Source organism: Lepus europaeus, chromosome 19 (assembly GCF_033115175.1).
Source record: "Lepus europaeus isolate LE1 chromosome 19, mLepTim1.pri, whole genome shotgun sequence".
Lineage (NCBI taxonomy): Eukaryota > Metazoa > Chordata > Mammalia > Lagomorpha > Leporidae > Lepus > Lepus europaeus.
The window spans coordinates 18181561-18201483 of NC_084845.1; the positions used below are offsets into that span (position 1 = coordinate 18181561).

The following is a 19923-nucleotide window of genomic DNA, read 5'->3' on the forward strand; positions in this document are numbered from 1 at the left end:
AAATCAATCATTAAGAAGGCTGTGCTTACTGTCTTAACTTACGGCAAACAGTATTTGACAAAGAGGAGCAACTCCTAGAAACAGACAGGAATAGAAAGTGCCACGTAATACTCTGATGACTGTAAACGATATGAAGACAAAGGAGGATGTATATTAAAGTATTTGAAGAAAGTTAACTGGAGAGTCACTAGATTAGAAAATAAGACTTTGGAGACATTACATGAAGCAGAATATCATAGGATGTTGTCCATTATTGGGAAGTCCCTAGCACAACTGCAGCCAATTGTATGAGTCTGTGATTTCTTTGAAAACATAAGAAAACACCACTAAGACACCAAAAGCTATCAAAACAAGCTTTTAAGCAGAAAAAGTCATCTACTCTGGTAGATGTAAAGCCCTTCTTTATAGAACCAGCAATCAAAACCATTAACCTCTTTAATAAACTTAGCATAATTATATACAGGTTGATTTTTACAATCCCTTAGAATCAGAAGTGTTTTGGATTATTTATTTTTTGGAATATCTGCATATATACAACAAGGTACCCTGAAGATGGGACCGAAGACCAAATTCATTTATGTTTTATATATACCTGATATGTATAGCTTGAAGGTAATTATTTTAAAAGTTTATTTTTATTTATTTGGATGGCAAAGAAAGAATCAGAGAGAGAGGGAGAGTGTTAGGTGCTACCTTCCATCTGCTGGTTAACTTCCTAAAAATCTACAACAGCTGGAGCTGGAGCCAGGCAGAAGCCAGCAGTCTCCCAGGTGGGTGGCAGAAACTACAGTACTTCAGCCATCGCCTGTTGGCACCAGGGTGCACATTAGCAGGGAGCTGGGTTGGAAGTTAGAGGTGGGATTTGAACCCAGACACACTGAAATGGGATGTGGATGTTCCAACTGTCAGCTTAGCATGCTGCATCACAGCACCTGCCTCAGAAGGTAATTTTGCACAGTATTTTTAGCGTGCCTGTGTTTTGACCAAGGAATATTTCACTCGTGGCTTCCTGCTGCTGCTCAAAAAAATTCAGAATTTGGAGAATTTAAACTTTCAGATTTTCATATTGGGATGCTCAACCTGCATTTGAGAGTTTACTTGTTCACTGTTTGTTGACATGGTCCATGACAGCAAAGATCATGCCTTTTTGTTATGACTTTTGTCCAAGAACCCAGGCCAACTCCTGGCATAGAACATTTGCTCAATAAATGCTTCTCAATGAACAAGTTAATGCTCTAGTTCTAGATCTGTAGGAATTTGTTATGGTTATGTCATTAAATTCAAGAATAAAGATGCCAAAATGTACAGGCAAAATCTCCTCATTTAGGTAAACTAACATTCCATTTCCATGATGTCTTCCTAGACTTTCCCAGAGGAAATCATGAACTTGGACAAATGTTGTCACAGCTGTCTTTCCTCATCCAGAGTTTCTGGCTCTGAGTTCCTGTTAACAATGGCCTTTATATACTCTGGAGGAAAAAAAAATCGTAGTGATCCCAGTTTTGAAAATATTCGAAAAAAAAAAAAAAAAAAAAAGACAAAGAGGCAAGGCTGAAAATTTACCACAGAGCTACAACACTTTGCAAACACATGCCTGTCTGAAGAGTGACTATCAGTAAGTCTTCTGCTTAGCAAATTCAGCATGAATGAAATATTTAAAATCATATACAGACAGCGCCAAACTACAGGCACAAATCATGACCTTTTATCGTATAGTCTGTCTGGTTTTCATTTAGATAATACAACAGGTTTTCCACAGTCACCTGTGTCATACCTATAAAACTTGGGGAGACAGCTAAATGTGAAACAAGTTTTGACAGGGAAGGCGAAAGAGTTCATGACCAGAGCCTAGAACTACTAGTCACAGTGACTGGCTTAGCTTGGACTTGGGAACATGATGATTCACGATGGCTACAAGTAGAGCAAACTGTGTGACACCTGGACAAACTGTTTGCAAAATGTCTGCATCTTAACTATATATATATAAGATAAACAACAGTTGATCTTCAAGAAGAAAATTTCATTTTAGAAAAAAAAGACTTCTAGTTATCAGATGACTTTTGATGAGAATTCTTGTATTTTCTGAAAAAAGATTAGAACTAAACTATGAAAAATCAAATAACAACATTAAATGATCTTATTCTACACAACAGCTTAATTTTCAAAAACAGTGTATTTCATGGGGAATTTTATTGCTTTTAAGTTTTACGGATTTTTTGCTGGAAATAATAGTACCAAACCACCAAATTACTGCAATGTACTCTGAAGTACAAAAAATTGCTATGGTAATTTAGACCCAGAAGAAATGAAAACCCAAAACTGATAGGAACATCTTCCTATATTTCTTCTAGACAAAAATGCTTATTGTATTGAGACTCAAGCGTAGGGCTCATATTCCTTAACAAGCTAAAGAACACTTATGAAGGAAGGGGACAGTGCTGTGGCGTAGCAAGTAAAGCTGCCACTTGCAGTGTCGGCATCCCAAATGGGCACCGGTTCGAGTCCCAGCTGGTTCACTTCCGATCCAGCTTTCTGGTATAGCCTGGGAAAGCAGAAGATGGCCCAAGTGCTTGGGCCCTTGCACTCGAGTGGGAGACCGGAAGAAGCTCCTGGCTCCTGGCTTTGGATTGGCCAGCTCTGGCCATTGCAACCATTTGGGGAGTGAATCAGCGGATGGAAGACCTCTCTCTCTCTCTGCCTTTCAGATAAATAAATCTTAAAAAAAAAAAAAGGCAAAAAAAAGAACTTATGAAACCGCTTTCTTATGAAAAAATTTCTTAGCTTTTAACCTGCATTTCAACAATCACAATGAACTTCTAATTATTTCTATTTTATTTATTACAAAATATTTTCATTCAGACATTTAATATTCTAGGATCATCACACTTACCTGTATGGCTTATCAGAGTTATGGATTCGTCTGTGGTTTCTGACGCCAACATATGTTGTACTCGTATAATCGCATACATCACATCTATACTGTTTCTGGACTGAAGACTTATTCCCTAGACAAAGTATTTCAAAGTTTTAGAAGCATGCTTTGATAACATTCAAAGGACAGCATTTACATGGCATTGTAAATGACTACCACACACAATTAACATTTCAATCAAAGTTTTGTCACTGTTTAAATTTAACAAGTGTGAAGTGGCTCTATTCGTTCTGCATCCAGCCTCCTAGCAGACAGAAACTGAACATCATTAGACCTGGAAACACAGATAAGCCTGGCATGGTTTCTGCATAACCTTGTACAAAATTCCAACGAATACTGAACTTGCTTTCAGCTGCCCTGACTGCATAGCAGCTAAATTAACCAGGTAAATACTGTTGATTTGAAAGGTGCTAGTCTTGGTGTGCCTGAGGCCCCTAGAGGCTGGCCTCAGCCTCTAGGTAGGACTTGGGGCCCGTTTGGAGCACAGGGCTGGCTCTTGCGTGCCCTGGGGCGGGCGAGAGGCAGACCAAGCCCAGGGGGCCAGGCCTGCTGGCCTGACCGTGGGGGGAAAAAAAAAGAAAGGTGCTAGTCTAACCAATATTAGATATATTGTTTTAAGGAAACATTAATTTGCCAACAAACTTATTTACTACTATAATCTGATTTTTTTTTTTTTTTTTGGACAGGCAGAGTGGACAGTGAGAGAGAGAGAGAGACAGAGAGAAAGGTCTTCCTTTGCCGTTGGTTCACCCTCTAATGGCCGCTGCGGCGAGCACACCGCGCTGATCCGAAGCCAGGAGCCAGGTGCTTCTCCTGGTCTCCCATGGGGTGCAGGGCCCAAGCACTTGGGCCATCCTCCACTGCACTCCTGGGCCATAGCAGAGAGCTGGCCTGGAAGAGGGGCAACCGGGACAGAATCCGGCGCCCCGACCGGGACTAGAGTGTGCCAGCGCCGCTAGGTGGAGAATTAGCCTAGTGAGCCACGGCGCCGGCCTATAATCTGATATTACCAAGTGTAGCCATGAAGCATATAAAACAAACTCAATATAAAAAGCTTAAAGGTTTCACCTTGTGGGTTTCCTTGGTTTACAACTAAATGTCAGCTTGAGAGGAAAAGCAACTGCAAAACAGTAAGTGCTCCTAATGTAGTATAATTACACCCCGTAAAAAGCAGGCTTCAGGGGCAAAGGTTAGGACTAACATGAATATGCAGCTCTCTGAAACGCAGGAAACAGGCCATGTTACTAGCTCCCTCTGTGGTAACAGGGCTGTGGAATTCAAGTGTGACAATGCAAGCTGAATGATTTGATCATATGGAGCTATTTCCTGAAGACACTGGATGCTTTATTTATTTTTCTGTTAGCAGAAAGTCCACAGGCTGTTCCATGCTGACTGCTTTATATTCAGAAACAAAGCAAACATGGAAGCTCACGAGTAAGGCTGGACAGGGAGTGCTGTCTCCCCTGGCAAGAAGAAAGCTTAGGTAGACACAGAGCACGTGGTGCACAAAAGTAAAATTACAGGCACAAAAGAAAACCCACACTGAAATTTCAACAAAGAAAATCCTTAAGTTAAATTTAAGCTTTCTAAAATTGAAATTTTCTTTTGCTAATAAGTACTGCCAGGCAGAACAAAATGACCTAATTTCCTGGTATAAATCTATAACATTAATATACACACTAATCATAATTATAATCTAAGTAGTGCTCTTAATTGGTAGGTTAAAAACTTGGACTTGATTATAAATGGCACTGTTCCAAATACAGTTTAAAAAAAAACCCTGAAAAAGTGAAGTGTGAAATATTGGATAATGGTTTTGTGTGAGAAATATTACAGATCAATGACAACTAATAAAACTGACAGATGGAAAAACTTAATATAGCACAGAATTAGAGCCTGTGCCACTCCAAGCAACTGTTTCCAATGGAAAGAAGACTGGATTTTAAGTTCAAAAACTTGGGCTTAGTCCTTGCTCTGCCACTTACTACCTACATGATCATGGGTAAATCCTCCTCCTCCTCCTCGAGGTCAGTTTCCTCATCCACACAATGGAGACAACAGACCCTCAGAGCACAGTTCCCTAAGTCCTGCTGTTTCTCTTCACTGCGGCCCTATCGCTAAGCTGAAGTTCCCCAGGGGCAAGGATCTTCCTGTTTTGTTTAGATTGGATCCCAGGTGCTTGGCAAAGCTAGGTTTCTGGGAAAGAATAATTAACTTTCCCCAAGAAACACCGGATGAAAGCGCTTTGCCAGGCAGCTGTATTACAGCACCACGGTGGTTTGCCGACACCCAGCAGTCCAGTTGTCTTCTTTACTGGGTTCCTCAAGGGCAGGGACTCCCCTCAATCCTACTGCTGTCCCCTACTAAGTACAGTCTCCAGTTCAAGAGAGGCATGCTCTGCCTTTTCGCTGAAGGACCGTCAGAAACACAACTACAAGGGACTTCAGACTGGCAAACACGTCTGAACATATCTGCTTGTGCTATCATAACACGTAGACGCTGGGGACCACAGGGCTCACATCTCCCTTCTTGTTTAATAAGGTTATTAAAGGATTAAAGAAGTTTTATAAAATGCAAATTATTTTTATCTTCCAAGCTAAAAATTTGTTCTTTGGTCTGTCAACAAGATTTAAAAATACCTAATACATGCAACTTACATTTATTTTTAAAATTCATTTTAGAGGCAGAGAAACAGAGACAGAGCTTCCATCTGCTGGTTCACTTCCTAAATGCCCACAACAGACCCCTGCCCGGGACCTGGCAACTCCGTCCAGGGCTCCCATGTGGGTGGCAGGAACTCACTCACTCCAGCTGCCTCCCAAGATGTACACTCGCAGCCAGAGCTGGGTGTTGACCCAGGCACTCTGAGGTGGGATGCAGGCATCTGAACTGCTAGGCCAAATGGCTGACCCCAAATATTTAATACTGAATTAATGAAGTAGCCATCTGGATGCAAGTACGCAGGAAGATATAAGCTATCTGTGTTCTTTCCCAGTAGAGAGAAAAGCAAATGGAGCAAAGGAGGGGGCATGGCAGACATTTACCCTGAGTATGTCCACCAGAAGGGATGAGGTGAAACAGCATCTGGGGGGCAGACACTAATACTCTGGTTTGAACTGCTTATTTAATTTTGAGCTGACGTTCTCATCTTCTTATTAAAACTGAATATTAATCTGTTAACCCATTTGGGCAGTTTTAAATGTTTGTGTTTTCAGATGGTGCTAGAAAAGATACATTCCAAAACTGGTATTAACTGCAGGTGGTGCTACTGAGTAGCACTTACTTTATTCCTTCATTAGGGATTTACGGTTCAATCATTTCTAATGTTATAACGTCTCTTTTAAAGGGGCTATGGAAACATAATGAATTAAAATAAAAGGAGGCATTTAGGGCTATTTTGTAAAAAGGAAACAAAACTGCTTTAGCTCAGCCATCTATCGCAGAAACAGATGCTGTGTCATAAACTCCTTTTGTTTTGGAGAGTTTTACAGGGATGGCATCTGTTTGACAAGAGAATTTTGGTGCTACAGTGGTGTCAAAATCAGTTCTTTCAGAAACATTCCAGAACTGGTTATGCTTTCTGGGGTATAATTTAATGAAACATTATGGTGAAACATTTTACTCTGCAGTTGTTTCTAACTTTAATTCTTAGGAAATCTACAAAGGAAAAGTCACCCCAGTATGTTTTATTTCCCATAAACACTATGTGCCACACTTGAGACATTTAAAGTATATCAATTTCAGTGAGCCGACGCAAGAAAGCACAGCTTATTACACTTCATCCCTAATTCTCCGGATGTGGCATCCGCCTTCTCAGGAAACTCTAATTAAATCTTTTGATTCTAATATTCCTAGTATTACCTAACTAGTACATAAAAAGATTGAGCTTTTTTTTTTTTTTTTTTTTTTTTAAAAATACTGCAGATGAAATCTAAGTAGTCACCCGTGGGTAAGAGAAAGATCACAGCAGGAAGCCTAGTTAAAGTCCGAGGCGGGGCCTCCGTGTTCAGAGGCTTCTCCTCAGGTCAGCTGATGCCAGGAGGGAGAGAAGGTTGGCCTTTGGGAGGCGGCATCCCGGGCTCGGCTCTTACCACACAGCACACATTTCTACTGGACTGGACCTACACGTGAAAGCTGAGCCCTTACTACTCTAGCGCTCCTTTTTTAGGGCCTGGTAATAATTCACTTAATCGACCACTAGGAATTGCCTCAAGAACAGAGATAACATTCATTCACATCTACAGTATAACAACAGGCAACATGCTTCGAAAATAACTAAGGACATCTTTAATTTCACATGCTAATTACCACGGCCTACTATAAAAAAGTGCACAGATACCTTCCTGAACACATTTTCCATCAGTTGTCTCACTGGAAACTCTCGCCTCATTAGAAGATGTTATTGACAAGGTGTCTGGAAGGCTGTGTTGCTCTCTCTCATGATTCCTCAGTTGACTCTAAACAATTGAGAGAAATTAATATGTAATTTCAATAAACATGCATGGTCCAGTTACTAGGAGGTTGTCAAAGGGGTTAATTACTCCTGGCCTACTATGTAGAACATACTACCAATGTTTTAAAATCAAGTCTGCCAAAAGGCTATTTAACAAATCAGCAATTTCTAGAACTACACTAGGGACATCACAATTTCATCAAAGAGGCAGTTTTCCTCTTCGTATTCTCTGGAAGGAAGTCGCCACTCACTTACAATGTGCTTGTGCAGGTGCTTATGTTTACTAAGCCAGTGGCAGGCCCAGACAGGGAAACAGCAGTGTTTAGAATAATGCAGCATTCTCACAAAAACAGATCCTCTCAGTAATCACTGGAATCCTGCTAATTTTTGTCTTTATGTGTCAACTAAATGTGTAAGGCAGACCTAACTGGAACTGCTCAGGGATTTCCACCCCTACAAATCAAGGGTATAGCAGCAAAAGAAACTCCTGGAAGCTTCTGCAATTTGCCTTTGCGATCTATTTGAATGTGCTTCTTGGAATTTCATGAAAGTAATAATGCAGAACTGGATCTCAGACTCCAAGGCTCTGATCACCTTTGTACCTCCAGCTGGACCCCAGTTCTGGGTCATCTGAGTGAAAAATTCTACCTCCTAGTTAGCCTTTTACAATACATTTTAAAGCATTTTCAACAAGTCATTTGGACCATTAACAAAGAGTTCTAATCCAATGAATCAGTGAGTCCCAAGTTTCCCTTACAAAAGAACAGCATTTCTTATTGGGTACTGGTTTTTTTTTTTTTTGGACAGGCAGAGTGGATAGTGAGAGAGACAGTGAGAAAGGTCTTCCTTTTTGCTGTTGGTTCACCCTCCAATGGCCACTGCGGCCGGCTCATCGCACTGATCCGAAGCCAGGAGCCAGGCGCTTCTCCTGGTCTCCCATGCGGGTGCAGGGCCCAAGCACTTGGGTCATCCTCCACTGCCTTCCCGGGCCATAGCAGAGAGCTGGCCTGGAAGAGGGGCAACCGGGATAGAATCCGGCGCCCCGACCGGGACTAGAACCCGGTGTGCCGGCGCCGCAAGGCGGAGGATTAGCCTGTTAAGCCACGGCACCGGCTGGGTACTGGTTTTAAGGTCAGTCCCTAGAATGAAAATTAGATGGTCAAAATAACCCTGTTAAGCCCCTTAAACTTTCCACTAAACACAGCATGCAAGGCTCAATTTCCACTTTACTGCCTTTTGATAAACCCAAGATAGTCCATTTTTCCTTCTGCCATGATACAAATCACTGTTGGCTGTGTAGCAGCTGAAGTGAATGACTTGCATTCTGGGGCCACGTAGGATGAGAAATACATACTGTTTGCCTTAATGATGTAGTTAAACTTGTGTTAAGTTAGATGTGTGTATGTCAACCCACATTCCCTTGCAAATGAATATCCACACTTTAAAAAAAGACACACACACTAAAACATGGAAGCACGAAGCAGAGGCTGTGAAGGAGGCAGCAGGCAGCAGAAATAATTCCACCGCAGAAATTCTGAAGGCCTAATCTCAGCTGTAGTACTCACTAGGGAGGGAGCCCTCTGTGCAAATGATCCAACTTTTCTGGGACTCAGTTCCTTGTCTATACACCCTGGACGAGATCCCTCTGCAAATTCTAGGCTCTTGTCAAAGATCTCGCGAACCGGTGCTTACCTTGTAATGAAAAGACTCTTCACACTGCTTACACTGGTATATTCTTGTTTTGCAGTGGTTGATCATGTGGTTTTCCAAGTCTTTGCTGTTGTCGGCTATGTGCTCACAGATGGGACACTGATAGGGCTGTCGCTGTCGATGGACTCGCAAGTGCTGCTTGATGTAGCCCTTGTTTCCACTCGTATAGTGGCACAAGCGGCAACGGTAGGGGCGTTCAGCATTAGGGATGTATTCTACCACATTGTTTCCTGACAAACTCACGTCACTGCTGGGTTGGCACTGGGCGTTGTCTTGCAACTCTTTCAAAATGTCATCATCTGAAGCATTTTGGTCTGTCCTTTCTCTCAATTTTTCAATTACGGTGAGTAAGGACATGCTGATACCTGTCTTAACTTGCCCATCTGACAATTCCTGCCTGCCTTCCGGGAGTGTGACCAAGGCCGAGTTGCTTTGGTTAAAACTAGTTAATCCATCTGAAGAGTTTTTAAGTGGTGACATCATTTTTGAATATGCCGCCAATGTGCTATCTACTTGCCTTTGTCCGGTATCTGGATTTAAAAGGTTTATATCCCCATAGTGTCCAAGGTTGGCTCTCGTTAGCTCTGCAGCTCTTATAGGCATTGTGACGAGGGCTTCTGCAGCTAGGGAGTGTAGCCTAAGAGACTCGGAATTTGTCCTCCTGCGGCCTGGGGGGGCATTCTCATCAGTTGCCAGGCCTTTATTTATTAACTCTTCTTTCTTCTCTGGATTGCTCCAGCCTATGACCAAGCCCCCAATATCAACAGTACATTTATCGGCATGATACACATCCTCTGTGCCTTCACACTCAACTGGGGTTTCGGCTGGGCTCAGGTTTTTCCTCTCTTCAATGTCAGCGTTCATGAGGAAATGTTTCTGTGACAGGCTTTCTTCAGCACTTGGCAAACGCTCCACAATCACGTTAACGTGACCTTTTTTGTTTGGGCTGCTGCTAATGATTTTCTGTGCTGACGAAAGGAGGCTATCGGCAATCAGAGTCTCCTCCGTATCGGAAATCACCTCTAGCATTTCTTCCTCACTAGGGTCAAGGGTAACTGACCGACTTAGGTGTACTCTTCCTTCTGCACTCTGGTCTAAAGGAGATGAAGATGACAATGGTTCTGAGCTGCAAATCTGCACTTGTACCGATGGCCCATTGTGGATACTCAGTTCACTGTCTCCGATAGCAATGACTACGGCATCGACCCCACCAGGTGCAGCAGCCACTGAAGAGCCCAGCAAGCCTAGGGGTTCGTTTTCATTTTCAAAGATTGGATAGGAGCAGTCAACTTCCCCAGCGTGTTTCCAAGCATGAGTTTTCAACATCCTCTGCTGGCCACAAGTGTAACTACAAAACAAGCATCGATACATGCCATACTGTTCATATGCATACCACTTCCTCCTCCCCATTTCTGCCACGGACGCACTTTGGACAGCAGGAATCTGTGGGCTGCCCACATTTACTGGGACATCAGGAACGGTTTCGGTATTTCTTTCTATGCTTCTCTGACATAAGGAGTCAGAGGGGCTTATGCACTGCTGGGCCTTGTTTTGGGTGTGGCTGTTGGCATCATTTTCGTGGTCATTCACCACATGAGCTTCAAGTTCTTCTTGGCTTTTAGATGTGATATGGCACTCTGAGCACATCAGTATCACTTCATTCTGCTGCCCATGCTGCTTGATGTGATCTTTTAACACAGAAAAAGATGACGACAGAAACTTACAAAGGCTACACTGGTAAGACATAGCCTTGCCATCATTCTGGGCAAGATAGTCAGGGGTCAAATTTGTTTGTGACATTTCAGCCTTTTTAATATCAGCAGCAGGTGATTGGGTTACTTTAGCTGGAATCTCACACAGTTCTTGGGTTTCAAGAGAGTGTGTTGCAGAACTTGAACGTGGACGTTTTTTCCCAATTAAGAGGCATTTCTGTGACTTTTCATGTTCCACTATCTTGCTTAACTTCTGGATAACATGGATTAATGGATCTGCTTTAGCTTTTCTTTGATCATCAATTTCCAATGAAGAACTGATGACACTTTCAGCAGTCAATATAGCTTCTTGTTCCCCAATATCCGGCACCAACATTGCAACACTGCTGCCTTCTTCCATATCTAAAAAGGATAATGTACAATAGAAATACCAGGTTACAGGACAGAAACAGGTATGTAATTGAGGAAATACATGCCAGTCTCAGTGTCTAAGCCAATCTAAATATTTCCTAAGCTGAGAGCTCCATATCAATGTACCTATCTATCCCCAACATAGACTTAAATTGTTTAGATTTTTTTTTTTTTTAAATACAATCTCCTATGAAGACTGATGATGGAGATCTTGTAATCCTTCATTTATGTCTTTGGCAATGACTTTTTTTTTTTTTTTTTTTTTGACAGGCAGAGTGGAGAGAGACAGAGAGAAAGGTCTTCCTTTGCCGTTGTTCACCCTCCAATGGCTGCCACGGCCAGTGCACTGCGCTGATCCAAAGGCAGGAGCCAGGTGCTAAGGCAGGAGCCAGGTGCTTCTCCTGGTCTCCAATGGGGTGCAGGGCCCAAGGACTTGGGCCATCCTCCACTGCCTTCCCGGGCCACAGCAGAGAGCTGGCCTGGAAGAGGGGCAACCGGGACAGAATCCGGTGCCCCGACCGGGACTAGAACCTGGTGTGCCGGTGCCGCTAGGCGGAGGATTAGCCTGTTGAGCCACGGCGCCGGCCACTTTGGTAATGACTTTTAACAATCCTTATCTCCTTTTTCTTCACTTTCTTTGCCCTATATATCTAGCTGGACCCAATTAACTTTTGCATAACGCCAAAAACAAAAAGCAACTTCTATTCTTTGGGGAACCACTTCAAAATGATTTATAAAATTCTTGAGAAACTATTTTTACACCAAATGCAACTATAGTTTTATTATTAAAACTATAAACTTTTTTTTTCTCTCCAAATATTTGGAATTGCGAAAATAAAGTCACGTACATAGTGTAAAGGGCATAGTGAATTTTGGGAAGTACCATGCAAAGAAACTAAATAAAAGCAATGAACTAGTTCCTTCTTTTACTTCCCTTGATTTATCTTCCTAGAGATAAACCGCAAACTATGCTGTGGTTTTTTACTAGAGGTCATATTAGTGGTCAACTATTTCTCATACCCACATGTATGTGTTTTCTCTCCTGAAAGGGAAAGGCATCAGAGAAAAAAAAAAATTGATAGCCCATTTGTGTATCAGGTCCAGGCATGAACAGAGTCCATAGAGGGGGTTATCTGTAGGTTCTAACAATGCATTATGGCCAAGGAAGTCACCAACATAGCACACTCATAAATCTTTCTGCCTAACCTTGAATATTCTTTATGTTTCCTGGCAGTAATTTCCCTTCAAACATTTCCTTTGGCTTAAAGTGAGATTAATTTGTTGACTTGGATCACATTTTTAAGTTTAGGCTTTTTTCCAGCAACAAGTTTTGTTTTTCCACATTTTAGGTGCATTCTGGAATCTTACTCACAACATTCAATAAATGCCAACAAAATTTTTAGTGGCACTAGCTACAGACCAAAGACCATACTATTCTTAAACTTTAGTCACAGGCCCTGAATTCTTATTTTAGGTGGTGAATCACGGCTCCTCGTCCCCACATGGCTGAATCGAAATATAAGGATGCTTTGGCCCCTGCCAGGATCAGACCAAAACTGTCCTGCTAAACCCCACCAGTGCACTGGTCAGCTACAGTGCCAGAGTACCCACAACATTAACTCTGGGCAGCTAGGGTTGTCTTCACTTATTTTCTTCAGGCAAACCAGCTTGCTATATGTAGGTCCACATCAGGCAAAAATTACTGGCTTCTGTGGCCCTACCTCTACCCTCCCTCCTACCCTCCCTGTAGGGGCAGCTTTGGTCTCATCCACTGACTGCCTTTATCTACCCTTGTGGCAAGGGAATGCATTCCATAGCTACTGATATTATTATTCTGCCTCCAAAGGCCAGCTACTCTCTCCTTTAAACATCCTCTCAAAAAACTGGTTTCTTTTAATCTTTCTCAAGTAGAAAGAATCAACCTCTCTTTAACTCTACATCTACCTTAAGTCACTGAAGAGGAGATCAATGGGGAAAAACAATCTGTTGTGACAGAAAAACCCTTTGTGACTTCCTATGCTCCTCTAACTTGTCATAGAATTCCAGGTTTTTAAGCCAAGGGGAGTGGTAGCTCTTCATCTGACTACCCATTTCCTGTTAGGGTCATTAACTTAAGGCTTCATTCCTTTCAACTCAAATGTTAAATGCAAATTCATTTAATAACAGAAATTCCTAAACATTCAATTTTTTGGACAAGATATGATTCTATTTTAGATGTAAGATCTTCTCTCCTATGCAATGTAACCTCTGTGTAGGCAGACGGATCACTTGGGGGTTAACACGTGAATGTTTGCTCAACAGACCTTGTATACCCAGAGGGTTACAAAGGTGACTCATGTTATCTCTCTTCTACTTAGTGACATGATAGGAGGGAGGCAGAGCAGTGAAAACTGCTCCCCTTTGATGTTTCAGTATATACCTTAAAAAGAAAGTGAAATGAAGAGGAGGAGGAGGAGTTCATTTTATCTCAAGAAAGACTAGTACAAAAGAATCTGACAAAACATTCAGATTTGGAAAGCTGTGTGTGCTCAGGCATTAAGAGCTAATGGAAATTTGCAGCAGATGCTCCAATTTCCCCAGAACATTTATGTAAGTATCTCATTTTAGATGCTGCATACATGTGGGGATTAAGTACAGTAATGGCAACCATAAAGCAGATATGACAACATAAAATACACCAAGAAACACCTGAAAAACTAGTTGGGGCCCACATGTTAAAATCAATGCACCAGTAAAATCTCATTAAAACAAGTTTCTGTTTGGAAAAAAAAAAAAGGTTGAACAGCTCACAATAATATACACACAGAGGGGAATTTCCTTAAAGCCAACTCTTCAAAATTTTCACAAAAATTTTACTTAGACCACTAATGCAAATATCTATCAGACTGCATGGCAGGCAAAATAAAATTTGTCTGAATCACAAAGGAAAATAGGAATATAAATGCAATCCTAGTAATGCAATGCTTTTTTTAAAAGATCTATTTATTTATTTCAAAGTCAGAGTTACACAGAGAAGGAGAGGCAGAGAGGAGGAGTGAACCAATGGATGGAAGGTGTCTCTCTGACTCTCCTTCTCCAGTCGGCCGCAATGGCAGGAGCTGAGTTGATCCGAAGCCAGGAGCCAGGAGCTTCCTCTGGGTCTCCCACGTGGGTGCAGAGGTCCAAGGACTTGGACCATCTTCTACTGCTTTCTCAGGCCATACTAGAGAACTGGATCGGAAGTGGAGCAGCTGGGACTTGAACTGCCGCCCCTATGGGATGCTGGCACTGCAGGCGGAGGCTTTACTTGCTATGCCACAGCGCCAGCCTCTCAATAATGATTACAACATGGATTACGATAATCTATATACTATCCTTGGACCCTAAGAGATCAATGTGACCACAACTTAAAAACAATAATCACGAGGTGAGGGAGATGGGTGGGGAGAAGGTGAGAATGCAGTAAGAATGACAAATTCCATAAAGGAAGTTGACTAATGAATACCTAGGAGTTCAATGTACCATTCTTTTACACATGTGTAAATGTTTAAAAAGTCATCTGCAAGACACAAGGTATCAAGAAAATGGGAAAATACTAAATTCACAGCACTTATAGCTTAAAATCAAATTAAATGGATTAAGACAAATACATTTAGAAGTTAAAAAGAGGGCTAGCACTGTGGTATAGTAAGCTAAGCTGCCGCCTGCAGTGCCGGCATCCCATATGGGCATGGGTTCATGTCCCAGCTGCTCCTCTTCCGATCCAGCTCTGTGCTAATGGCCTGGGAAAATGGAGCTTTAAAATGGTCCAGGTACTTGGGTACCTGCACCCATGTAGGAGACCTGGAAGAAGCTTTTGGCTCCTAGCTTCGGATAGGCCCAGCTCTGGCTGTTGCGGCCATTTGGGGAGCAAACCAGTGGATAGAATACCTCTCTGTCTCTCCCTCTGTCTGTAACTCTACCTTCTCAAAGAAATAAATAAAATCTTTAAAAAAAAAAGTTAAAAAGGATGAAGTATAATCCAGCATTATGGCACAGCAGGTTGAGCCACTGCTTGTGATGCAACATCCCATATGGTTCAAGTATCTTGGCTACTCTACTTCTGACCCAGCTCCCTGCAAAGCCACCAAAAGATGATCTGACTGCCTGGGCCCCTGCCACCCCAATAGGAGAACTGGATGGAGTTCTGGGCTCCTGGTTTTGGCCTGACCCAGCCCTTGCCATTGTGAAAATTTGCGGCAAGAACCAGAGGATGGAAGATTTTTCCTTCTCTCCCTTTCAAGTAAATAAATAAATAAATATTTAAAATGAAGTAACAGTTTTTAAGTTTAAAATGAAGTAATGTAGCAGTGCACAAGGTAAAATAGAAAGCAATAATCTATGCATAAATCCCAACAGAGACTGAAGAGCTCCTTTTGGCTAGGAAGGTAAGCAAAGACTTCTTAAAGACAGATGTGCCCTGAACCCCAAAGGATGGGCTCTGGGCTCACTGTATCCTCCTCCCCATTCTGCTCTGAGTCCCAGGAGGGATTACATCATTAGGCTACCCTGGTCTCTAGTTTCTGGCTGACTTATGCCAATGGAGCATCATGACGGTTCAGAGTAAGCCCAGAGAGTGGGATCAGGAGATCCACTGTCCAGACTCCTTATGTCTAGATCACCTTGGACTGGCTGTGCTTCTCAATGGAAGGCCACTTCTCTTGAGCTACACTCTCTACAACAATCTTCTATGACGGGTCTTCAGAAATTTCATGAAAAATTTTATGAAAAACTTATATAAGGATTTCCAAGTTTTTTTTTTTTTTGGTACCTAAATTACCATTTATCTTTTCATAGCATTTTTTTCCTTGATTTTGTAGTTCTAGTACCTCTCTCTTTTCCTGCTGCTGCCTGTTCTAGATAACTACATTATTCCTGAGATTCACCTACAATTCCAATGCCTTTATTATTAATGTCTTTGCAAATCTGAACATGCCACTTGCTTCTTTGGAATATTGTTGACACAAGGACAAGACTGACAAGGAAGGCAGCCATAACATTATTATATTTTTGGAAATGAAAATAAGCATGCTGTTTAGTGGTTAGTGAAAAGATCAGTATAGCTGAATATGAAGGCTTATGAGAAGGGAAGACTAGAGGCATTAGCAAAACAGATTTCTCATCTGGAATCTTTAGACATAAGAACATTAGACCAAATATATCCAGTTGTTACTAATAAATATGTAAATCAACATTGTATCCCAAAGCAGAAATGTTCTATAACCTTTCCTAGAGTTTCTTACATTTTTCCAGGACAAAAGTATTCTACAGGCAAAAGCTTATAAAAAGAGCCAAATTACTTCAATTGTTGATTTCCTTTTAATTTGCTATTGGGCTTATTTGTGTATCTACTTAGTTCTTTTTAGTTATAGCAGTAATGTTAACATAAGTAAAATCAAGCTGAACAATTCACATGGGTTGGAGAAAAGGCTGTAATTTTTGTGTAAACATAAAGACAGTTCAGTAGGATAAAGAGCACCTTCTCTTTCATACTAACAATTTGCTCTTTCCCAATTTGGAAAAAAAAGTGTTCTATAGAATTTAATTGACAGTTAATCCTCCACTCTTCTGGATTATGATTCTAAAATACAAAACTTTATTTTGCTCGAACAAAAGACGGCAGGGGGCGTAAGCCCTAAGTGCCTACAGTTAGCTGCGTGACCTTAGGCAAGTCACTATCTCTGGGGGTTTCAGGGTCCTCAGATATAAAACGGAAGGGCAGAACTTTCCAGATCCCTGAATTATAAACTTTATGAAAAGTGACCTGAAAAATGCTTACATATTATTTATGGGTTTACCTTAGAAATGTCAGCTATCATCCATTTCGTTTAAAATCTCCTTAGCAATATAATTACAAATTGCCACTGAGAAAAAAACCAAGTATAAATATCACACGTATATGAATTTCATAGTCTAGAATTTCTTAGCTGGCATCTAGCCTAGACAATATTCTAATTTGGCAGCTGCAAATTAGACAGAAGGTCTAACTAACATTAACCAACGTTCAGATTTACCATCACTTATTGAACACCTACAATGTGCCAAGCAGTGTGCTGGAAATTACAAAAGTGGTAAAGAGGAAATCCTTGCCCCTGAGGTGCAAGTCCAGGGAGCAGCGCCTGTGTGGATTCTGTGTAATATTCATGTAATTCCTGGTAATTCCAGCTCGTGTTTTACAGATGAGGAACTTCACAGATGTAAAGTAGTAACTGGTTTAAAAACAGGACTCAGGCTGGTGCCGTGGCTTAACAGGCTAATCCTCTGCCTGCGGCGCCGGCACACCGGGTTCTAGTCCTGGTTGGGGCGCCGGATTCTATCCCGGTTGCCCCTCTTCCAGGCCAGCTCTCTGCTATGGCCCAAGTGCTTGGGCCCTGCACCTGCATCGGAGACCAGGAGAAACACCAGGCTCCTGGCTTCGGATCAGCGAGATGCACTGGCCGCAGCGGCCACTGCAGGGTGAACCAACAGCAAAAAGGAAGACCGTTCTCTCTGTCTCTCACTATCCACTCTGTCAAAAAAAAAAAAAAAAAAAAAAACAAAAAAAACAAAAAACAGGACTCAAGGCCAATCTGATTCTAAAACCAGGCTTTCTCTAATCCTAATTTTCCTATTCTCAGTGAGAACAAAAATTTATAAAACATGGATGCTGAGAAGTATCAGCCCCTCACAGCTAGGCTGCACCATAACTCGATCCTCTTAGCTCTCTGGGACAGCCTGGGTGGGCGTTACACAATTTTATAAATAAGGAAACTCAGTGCAGTGTAAGTGACTTACCCAAGGTTACATGGCTGTTAAGTGGCAGAGCCAGTGTCTTTCAAATCAATTCCTGAAATTAATACAGTCCCTTGGATCAATCTTCCAAATCCAGCTGTGGCCAAGAATGAAAGTATACAGTATCAAACACTTCTCTTTTTTTTTTTCTTTTTTTTGGGGGGAAGGGGAGAGTGAAAAACTTCCCAATATTCCATATCGAAAAGAAATTCAGAGGAATACTCATGCCACCCAATTATGTGATTCAAATTTATATAATTTACCTAGTGAGAAGACTCAAGGACTGTGCTGGAGTGAGAAAAAAGTAGCCCTGGAAACTTCTCAGGGTAAGTGTACATTTTGTGTTTTACCTCAGAATTTATGTAATTGCCTCAAAACACTATTGGTTTTACTGGCCTGATGTCCTAATAAGTATGGAAAAGTAACCTGCATATTGCTATTTTAACCGCAACCAAAAATAACAACCCTAAGGGTGATTATGCTAATTTTATGAGCACAGTGGGCAGAAAGGCAGGGAGAGACAGGACACAGAGGCTTGGCCTACATACCTGCTAATGCAGCTTCCTTCCTACCCTGCTCCTACATGGCTCTGCTGTTCTTCCCCTCACCTAGAATGAACCTAAAACATCAAAGAACGCTTCCTCCTCTCACCCAGGCTGCAACTGCTTCATCGATTCCGCTTAAGTAAAACACTTCACTGCCAGGGCCCCGAGCACGTTTGGGGGCCTCCTCTATAAGTTAAGTTTCAACGAGGTACGGACCTAAAGGGACTGGAGAGAGAGCCAAGCTTTCTCTTTTAATCGATAACGCAAGCCATACACTTCGAGGAGTACTGAAGAAAGTACAAACTCAAGGAGGTGATAAAGCCAGTAAAAGCCTACGAGCGATGCAGGCTGATGGCCCATTACGGCCCACTGCAAGGACTGGAAAAGATCGCCTACGGGTTGGGCGAGCGGGCCCCTGCCTGATCCATCACCCAGGACGTCCACCAAAAGCCATTCACTCCAGATGCCCCCGGGTCTTCCAAGATGGGCGCCCAGAGACCGCTGGAAAGCTCACCCCAGCGAAGAGAGCAGAAAGTGCAGAAGGGCCAGCCAGGGCTGCTTCTCCCTGCAGGGCCAGGCGAGCTGGGGCGCCAGCACCGTGGTGGCTCCACCCTGGCCGGCCGCCGCCACCTCACCTCAGCACAGGGGAGAGGAGCTGCGCCTCCGACGGGCGGGCCCGCCTGCGGACCCGACTGGTGACAGCAGCTGGCGAGCGGCAGGCTCCCCCCACCCCCAACTGCCGGGCAAGGCCGTGGGCGGCAGAGGACAGAAAGGGGACACGGAACTTGGGGCATGTGGCGAGCACCGGGAGGGTGTCGGCCGGCGGAGGAAGCGAGCGCCGGGAGAGGCCTGAAGGCAAGCTGCACATGGCCGGCGGCGGCGCTCAGAGCGGGCGGAGGGGCGGCCCCGGGGCGCGGTACCTGCGGTCGGGTGGCGGCTGCTGCTTCCGCGAGCCTCCTTTAGCCGGCTAGGACCCGGCCGTGCCCTCGCCCTCGTCCTCGCCCACCTCTCTCCCGGTTCTTTTCCCTCTTTTCCCCCACTTTCCCCCTCCTCATTCGGAGCTCCAAAATGGCGGCGCAGAGGACGGATCACGTGAGCCGCCGGCAGGTCAGGTGACCCGAGTGGCGGGCGGCGGGGGCGGGGCGATGTCCAAGCCCCGCCCACGGGCATCCCGGGCCGCTGAGGCCGGGCCGGCTCAGGAGGTGTCAGGTTTGCTGCCTGCGGTTTCCCGCCGCACGTTGGCGGGGTCGGGGTCGGTGGTGGGCGGCTGTCACGGCCCCTGCCTTGGCCTGTCTAGAAGTCCACGTGTGTTCACCATAGAGGCTTCCCCGGTGGCCTAAATCTGCTGGGGCCTGGCTTTACCCCTCTGTC

At 43.2% G+C, this 19923-nt stretch overlaps 1 protein-coding gene across 2 annotated transcripts in view; it reads right to left on the reverse strand.

Annotated features, from left to right (window-relative positions):
* The window catches only part of ZNF507 (zinc finger protein 507), a 39044-nt gene extending 19427 nt beyond the window's left edge, over positions 1-19617 (reverse strand). Inside the window, exons 1-5 of one of the 2 annotated variants that reach the window (XM_062176435.1) lie at positions 19473-19617; positions 18011-18104; positions 9078-11209; positions 7272-7389; positions 2891-3005 (exon numbers count right to left, since the gene is read on the reverse strand). In XM_062176435.1, the coding sequence (XP_062032419.1) occupies positions 2891-3005; positions 7272-7389; positions 9078-11207 (2363 nt within the window). In that variant the 5' untranslated portion in view covers positions 11208-11209; positions 18011-18104; positions 19473-19617. The remainder of the gene's footprint in view (positions 1-2890; positions 3006-7271; positions 7390-9077; positions 11210-18010; positions 18105-19472) is intronic. The other variant, XM_062176437.1, reaches the window with a different exon arrangement.
* Positions 19618-19923: the final 306 nt, after the last annotated feature.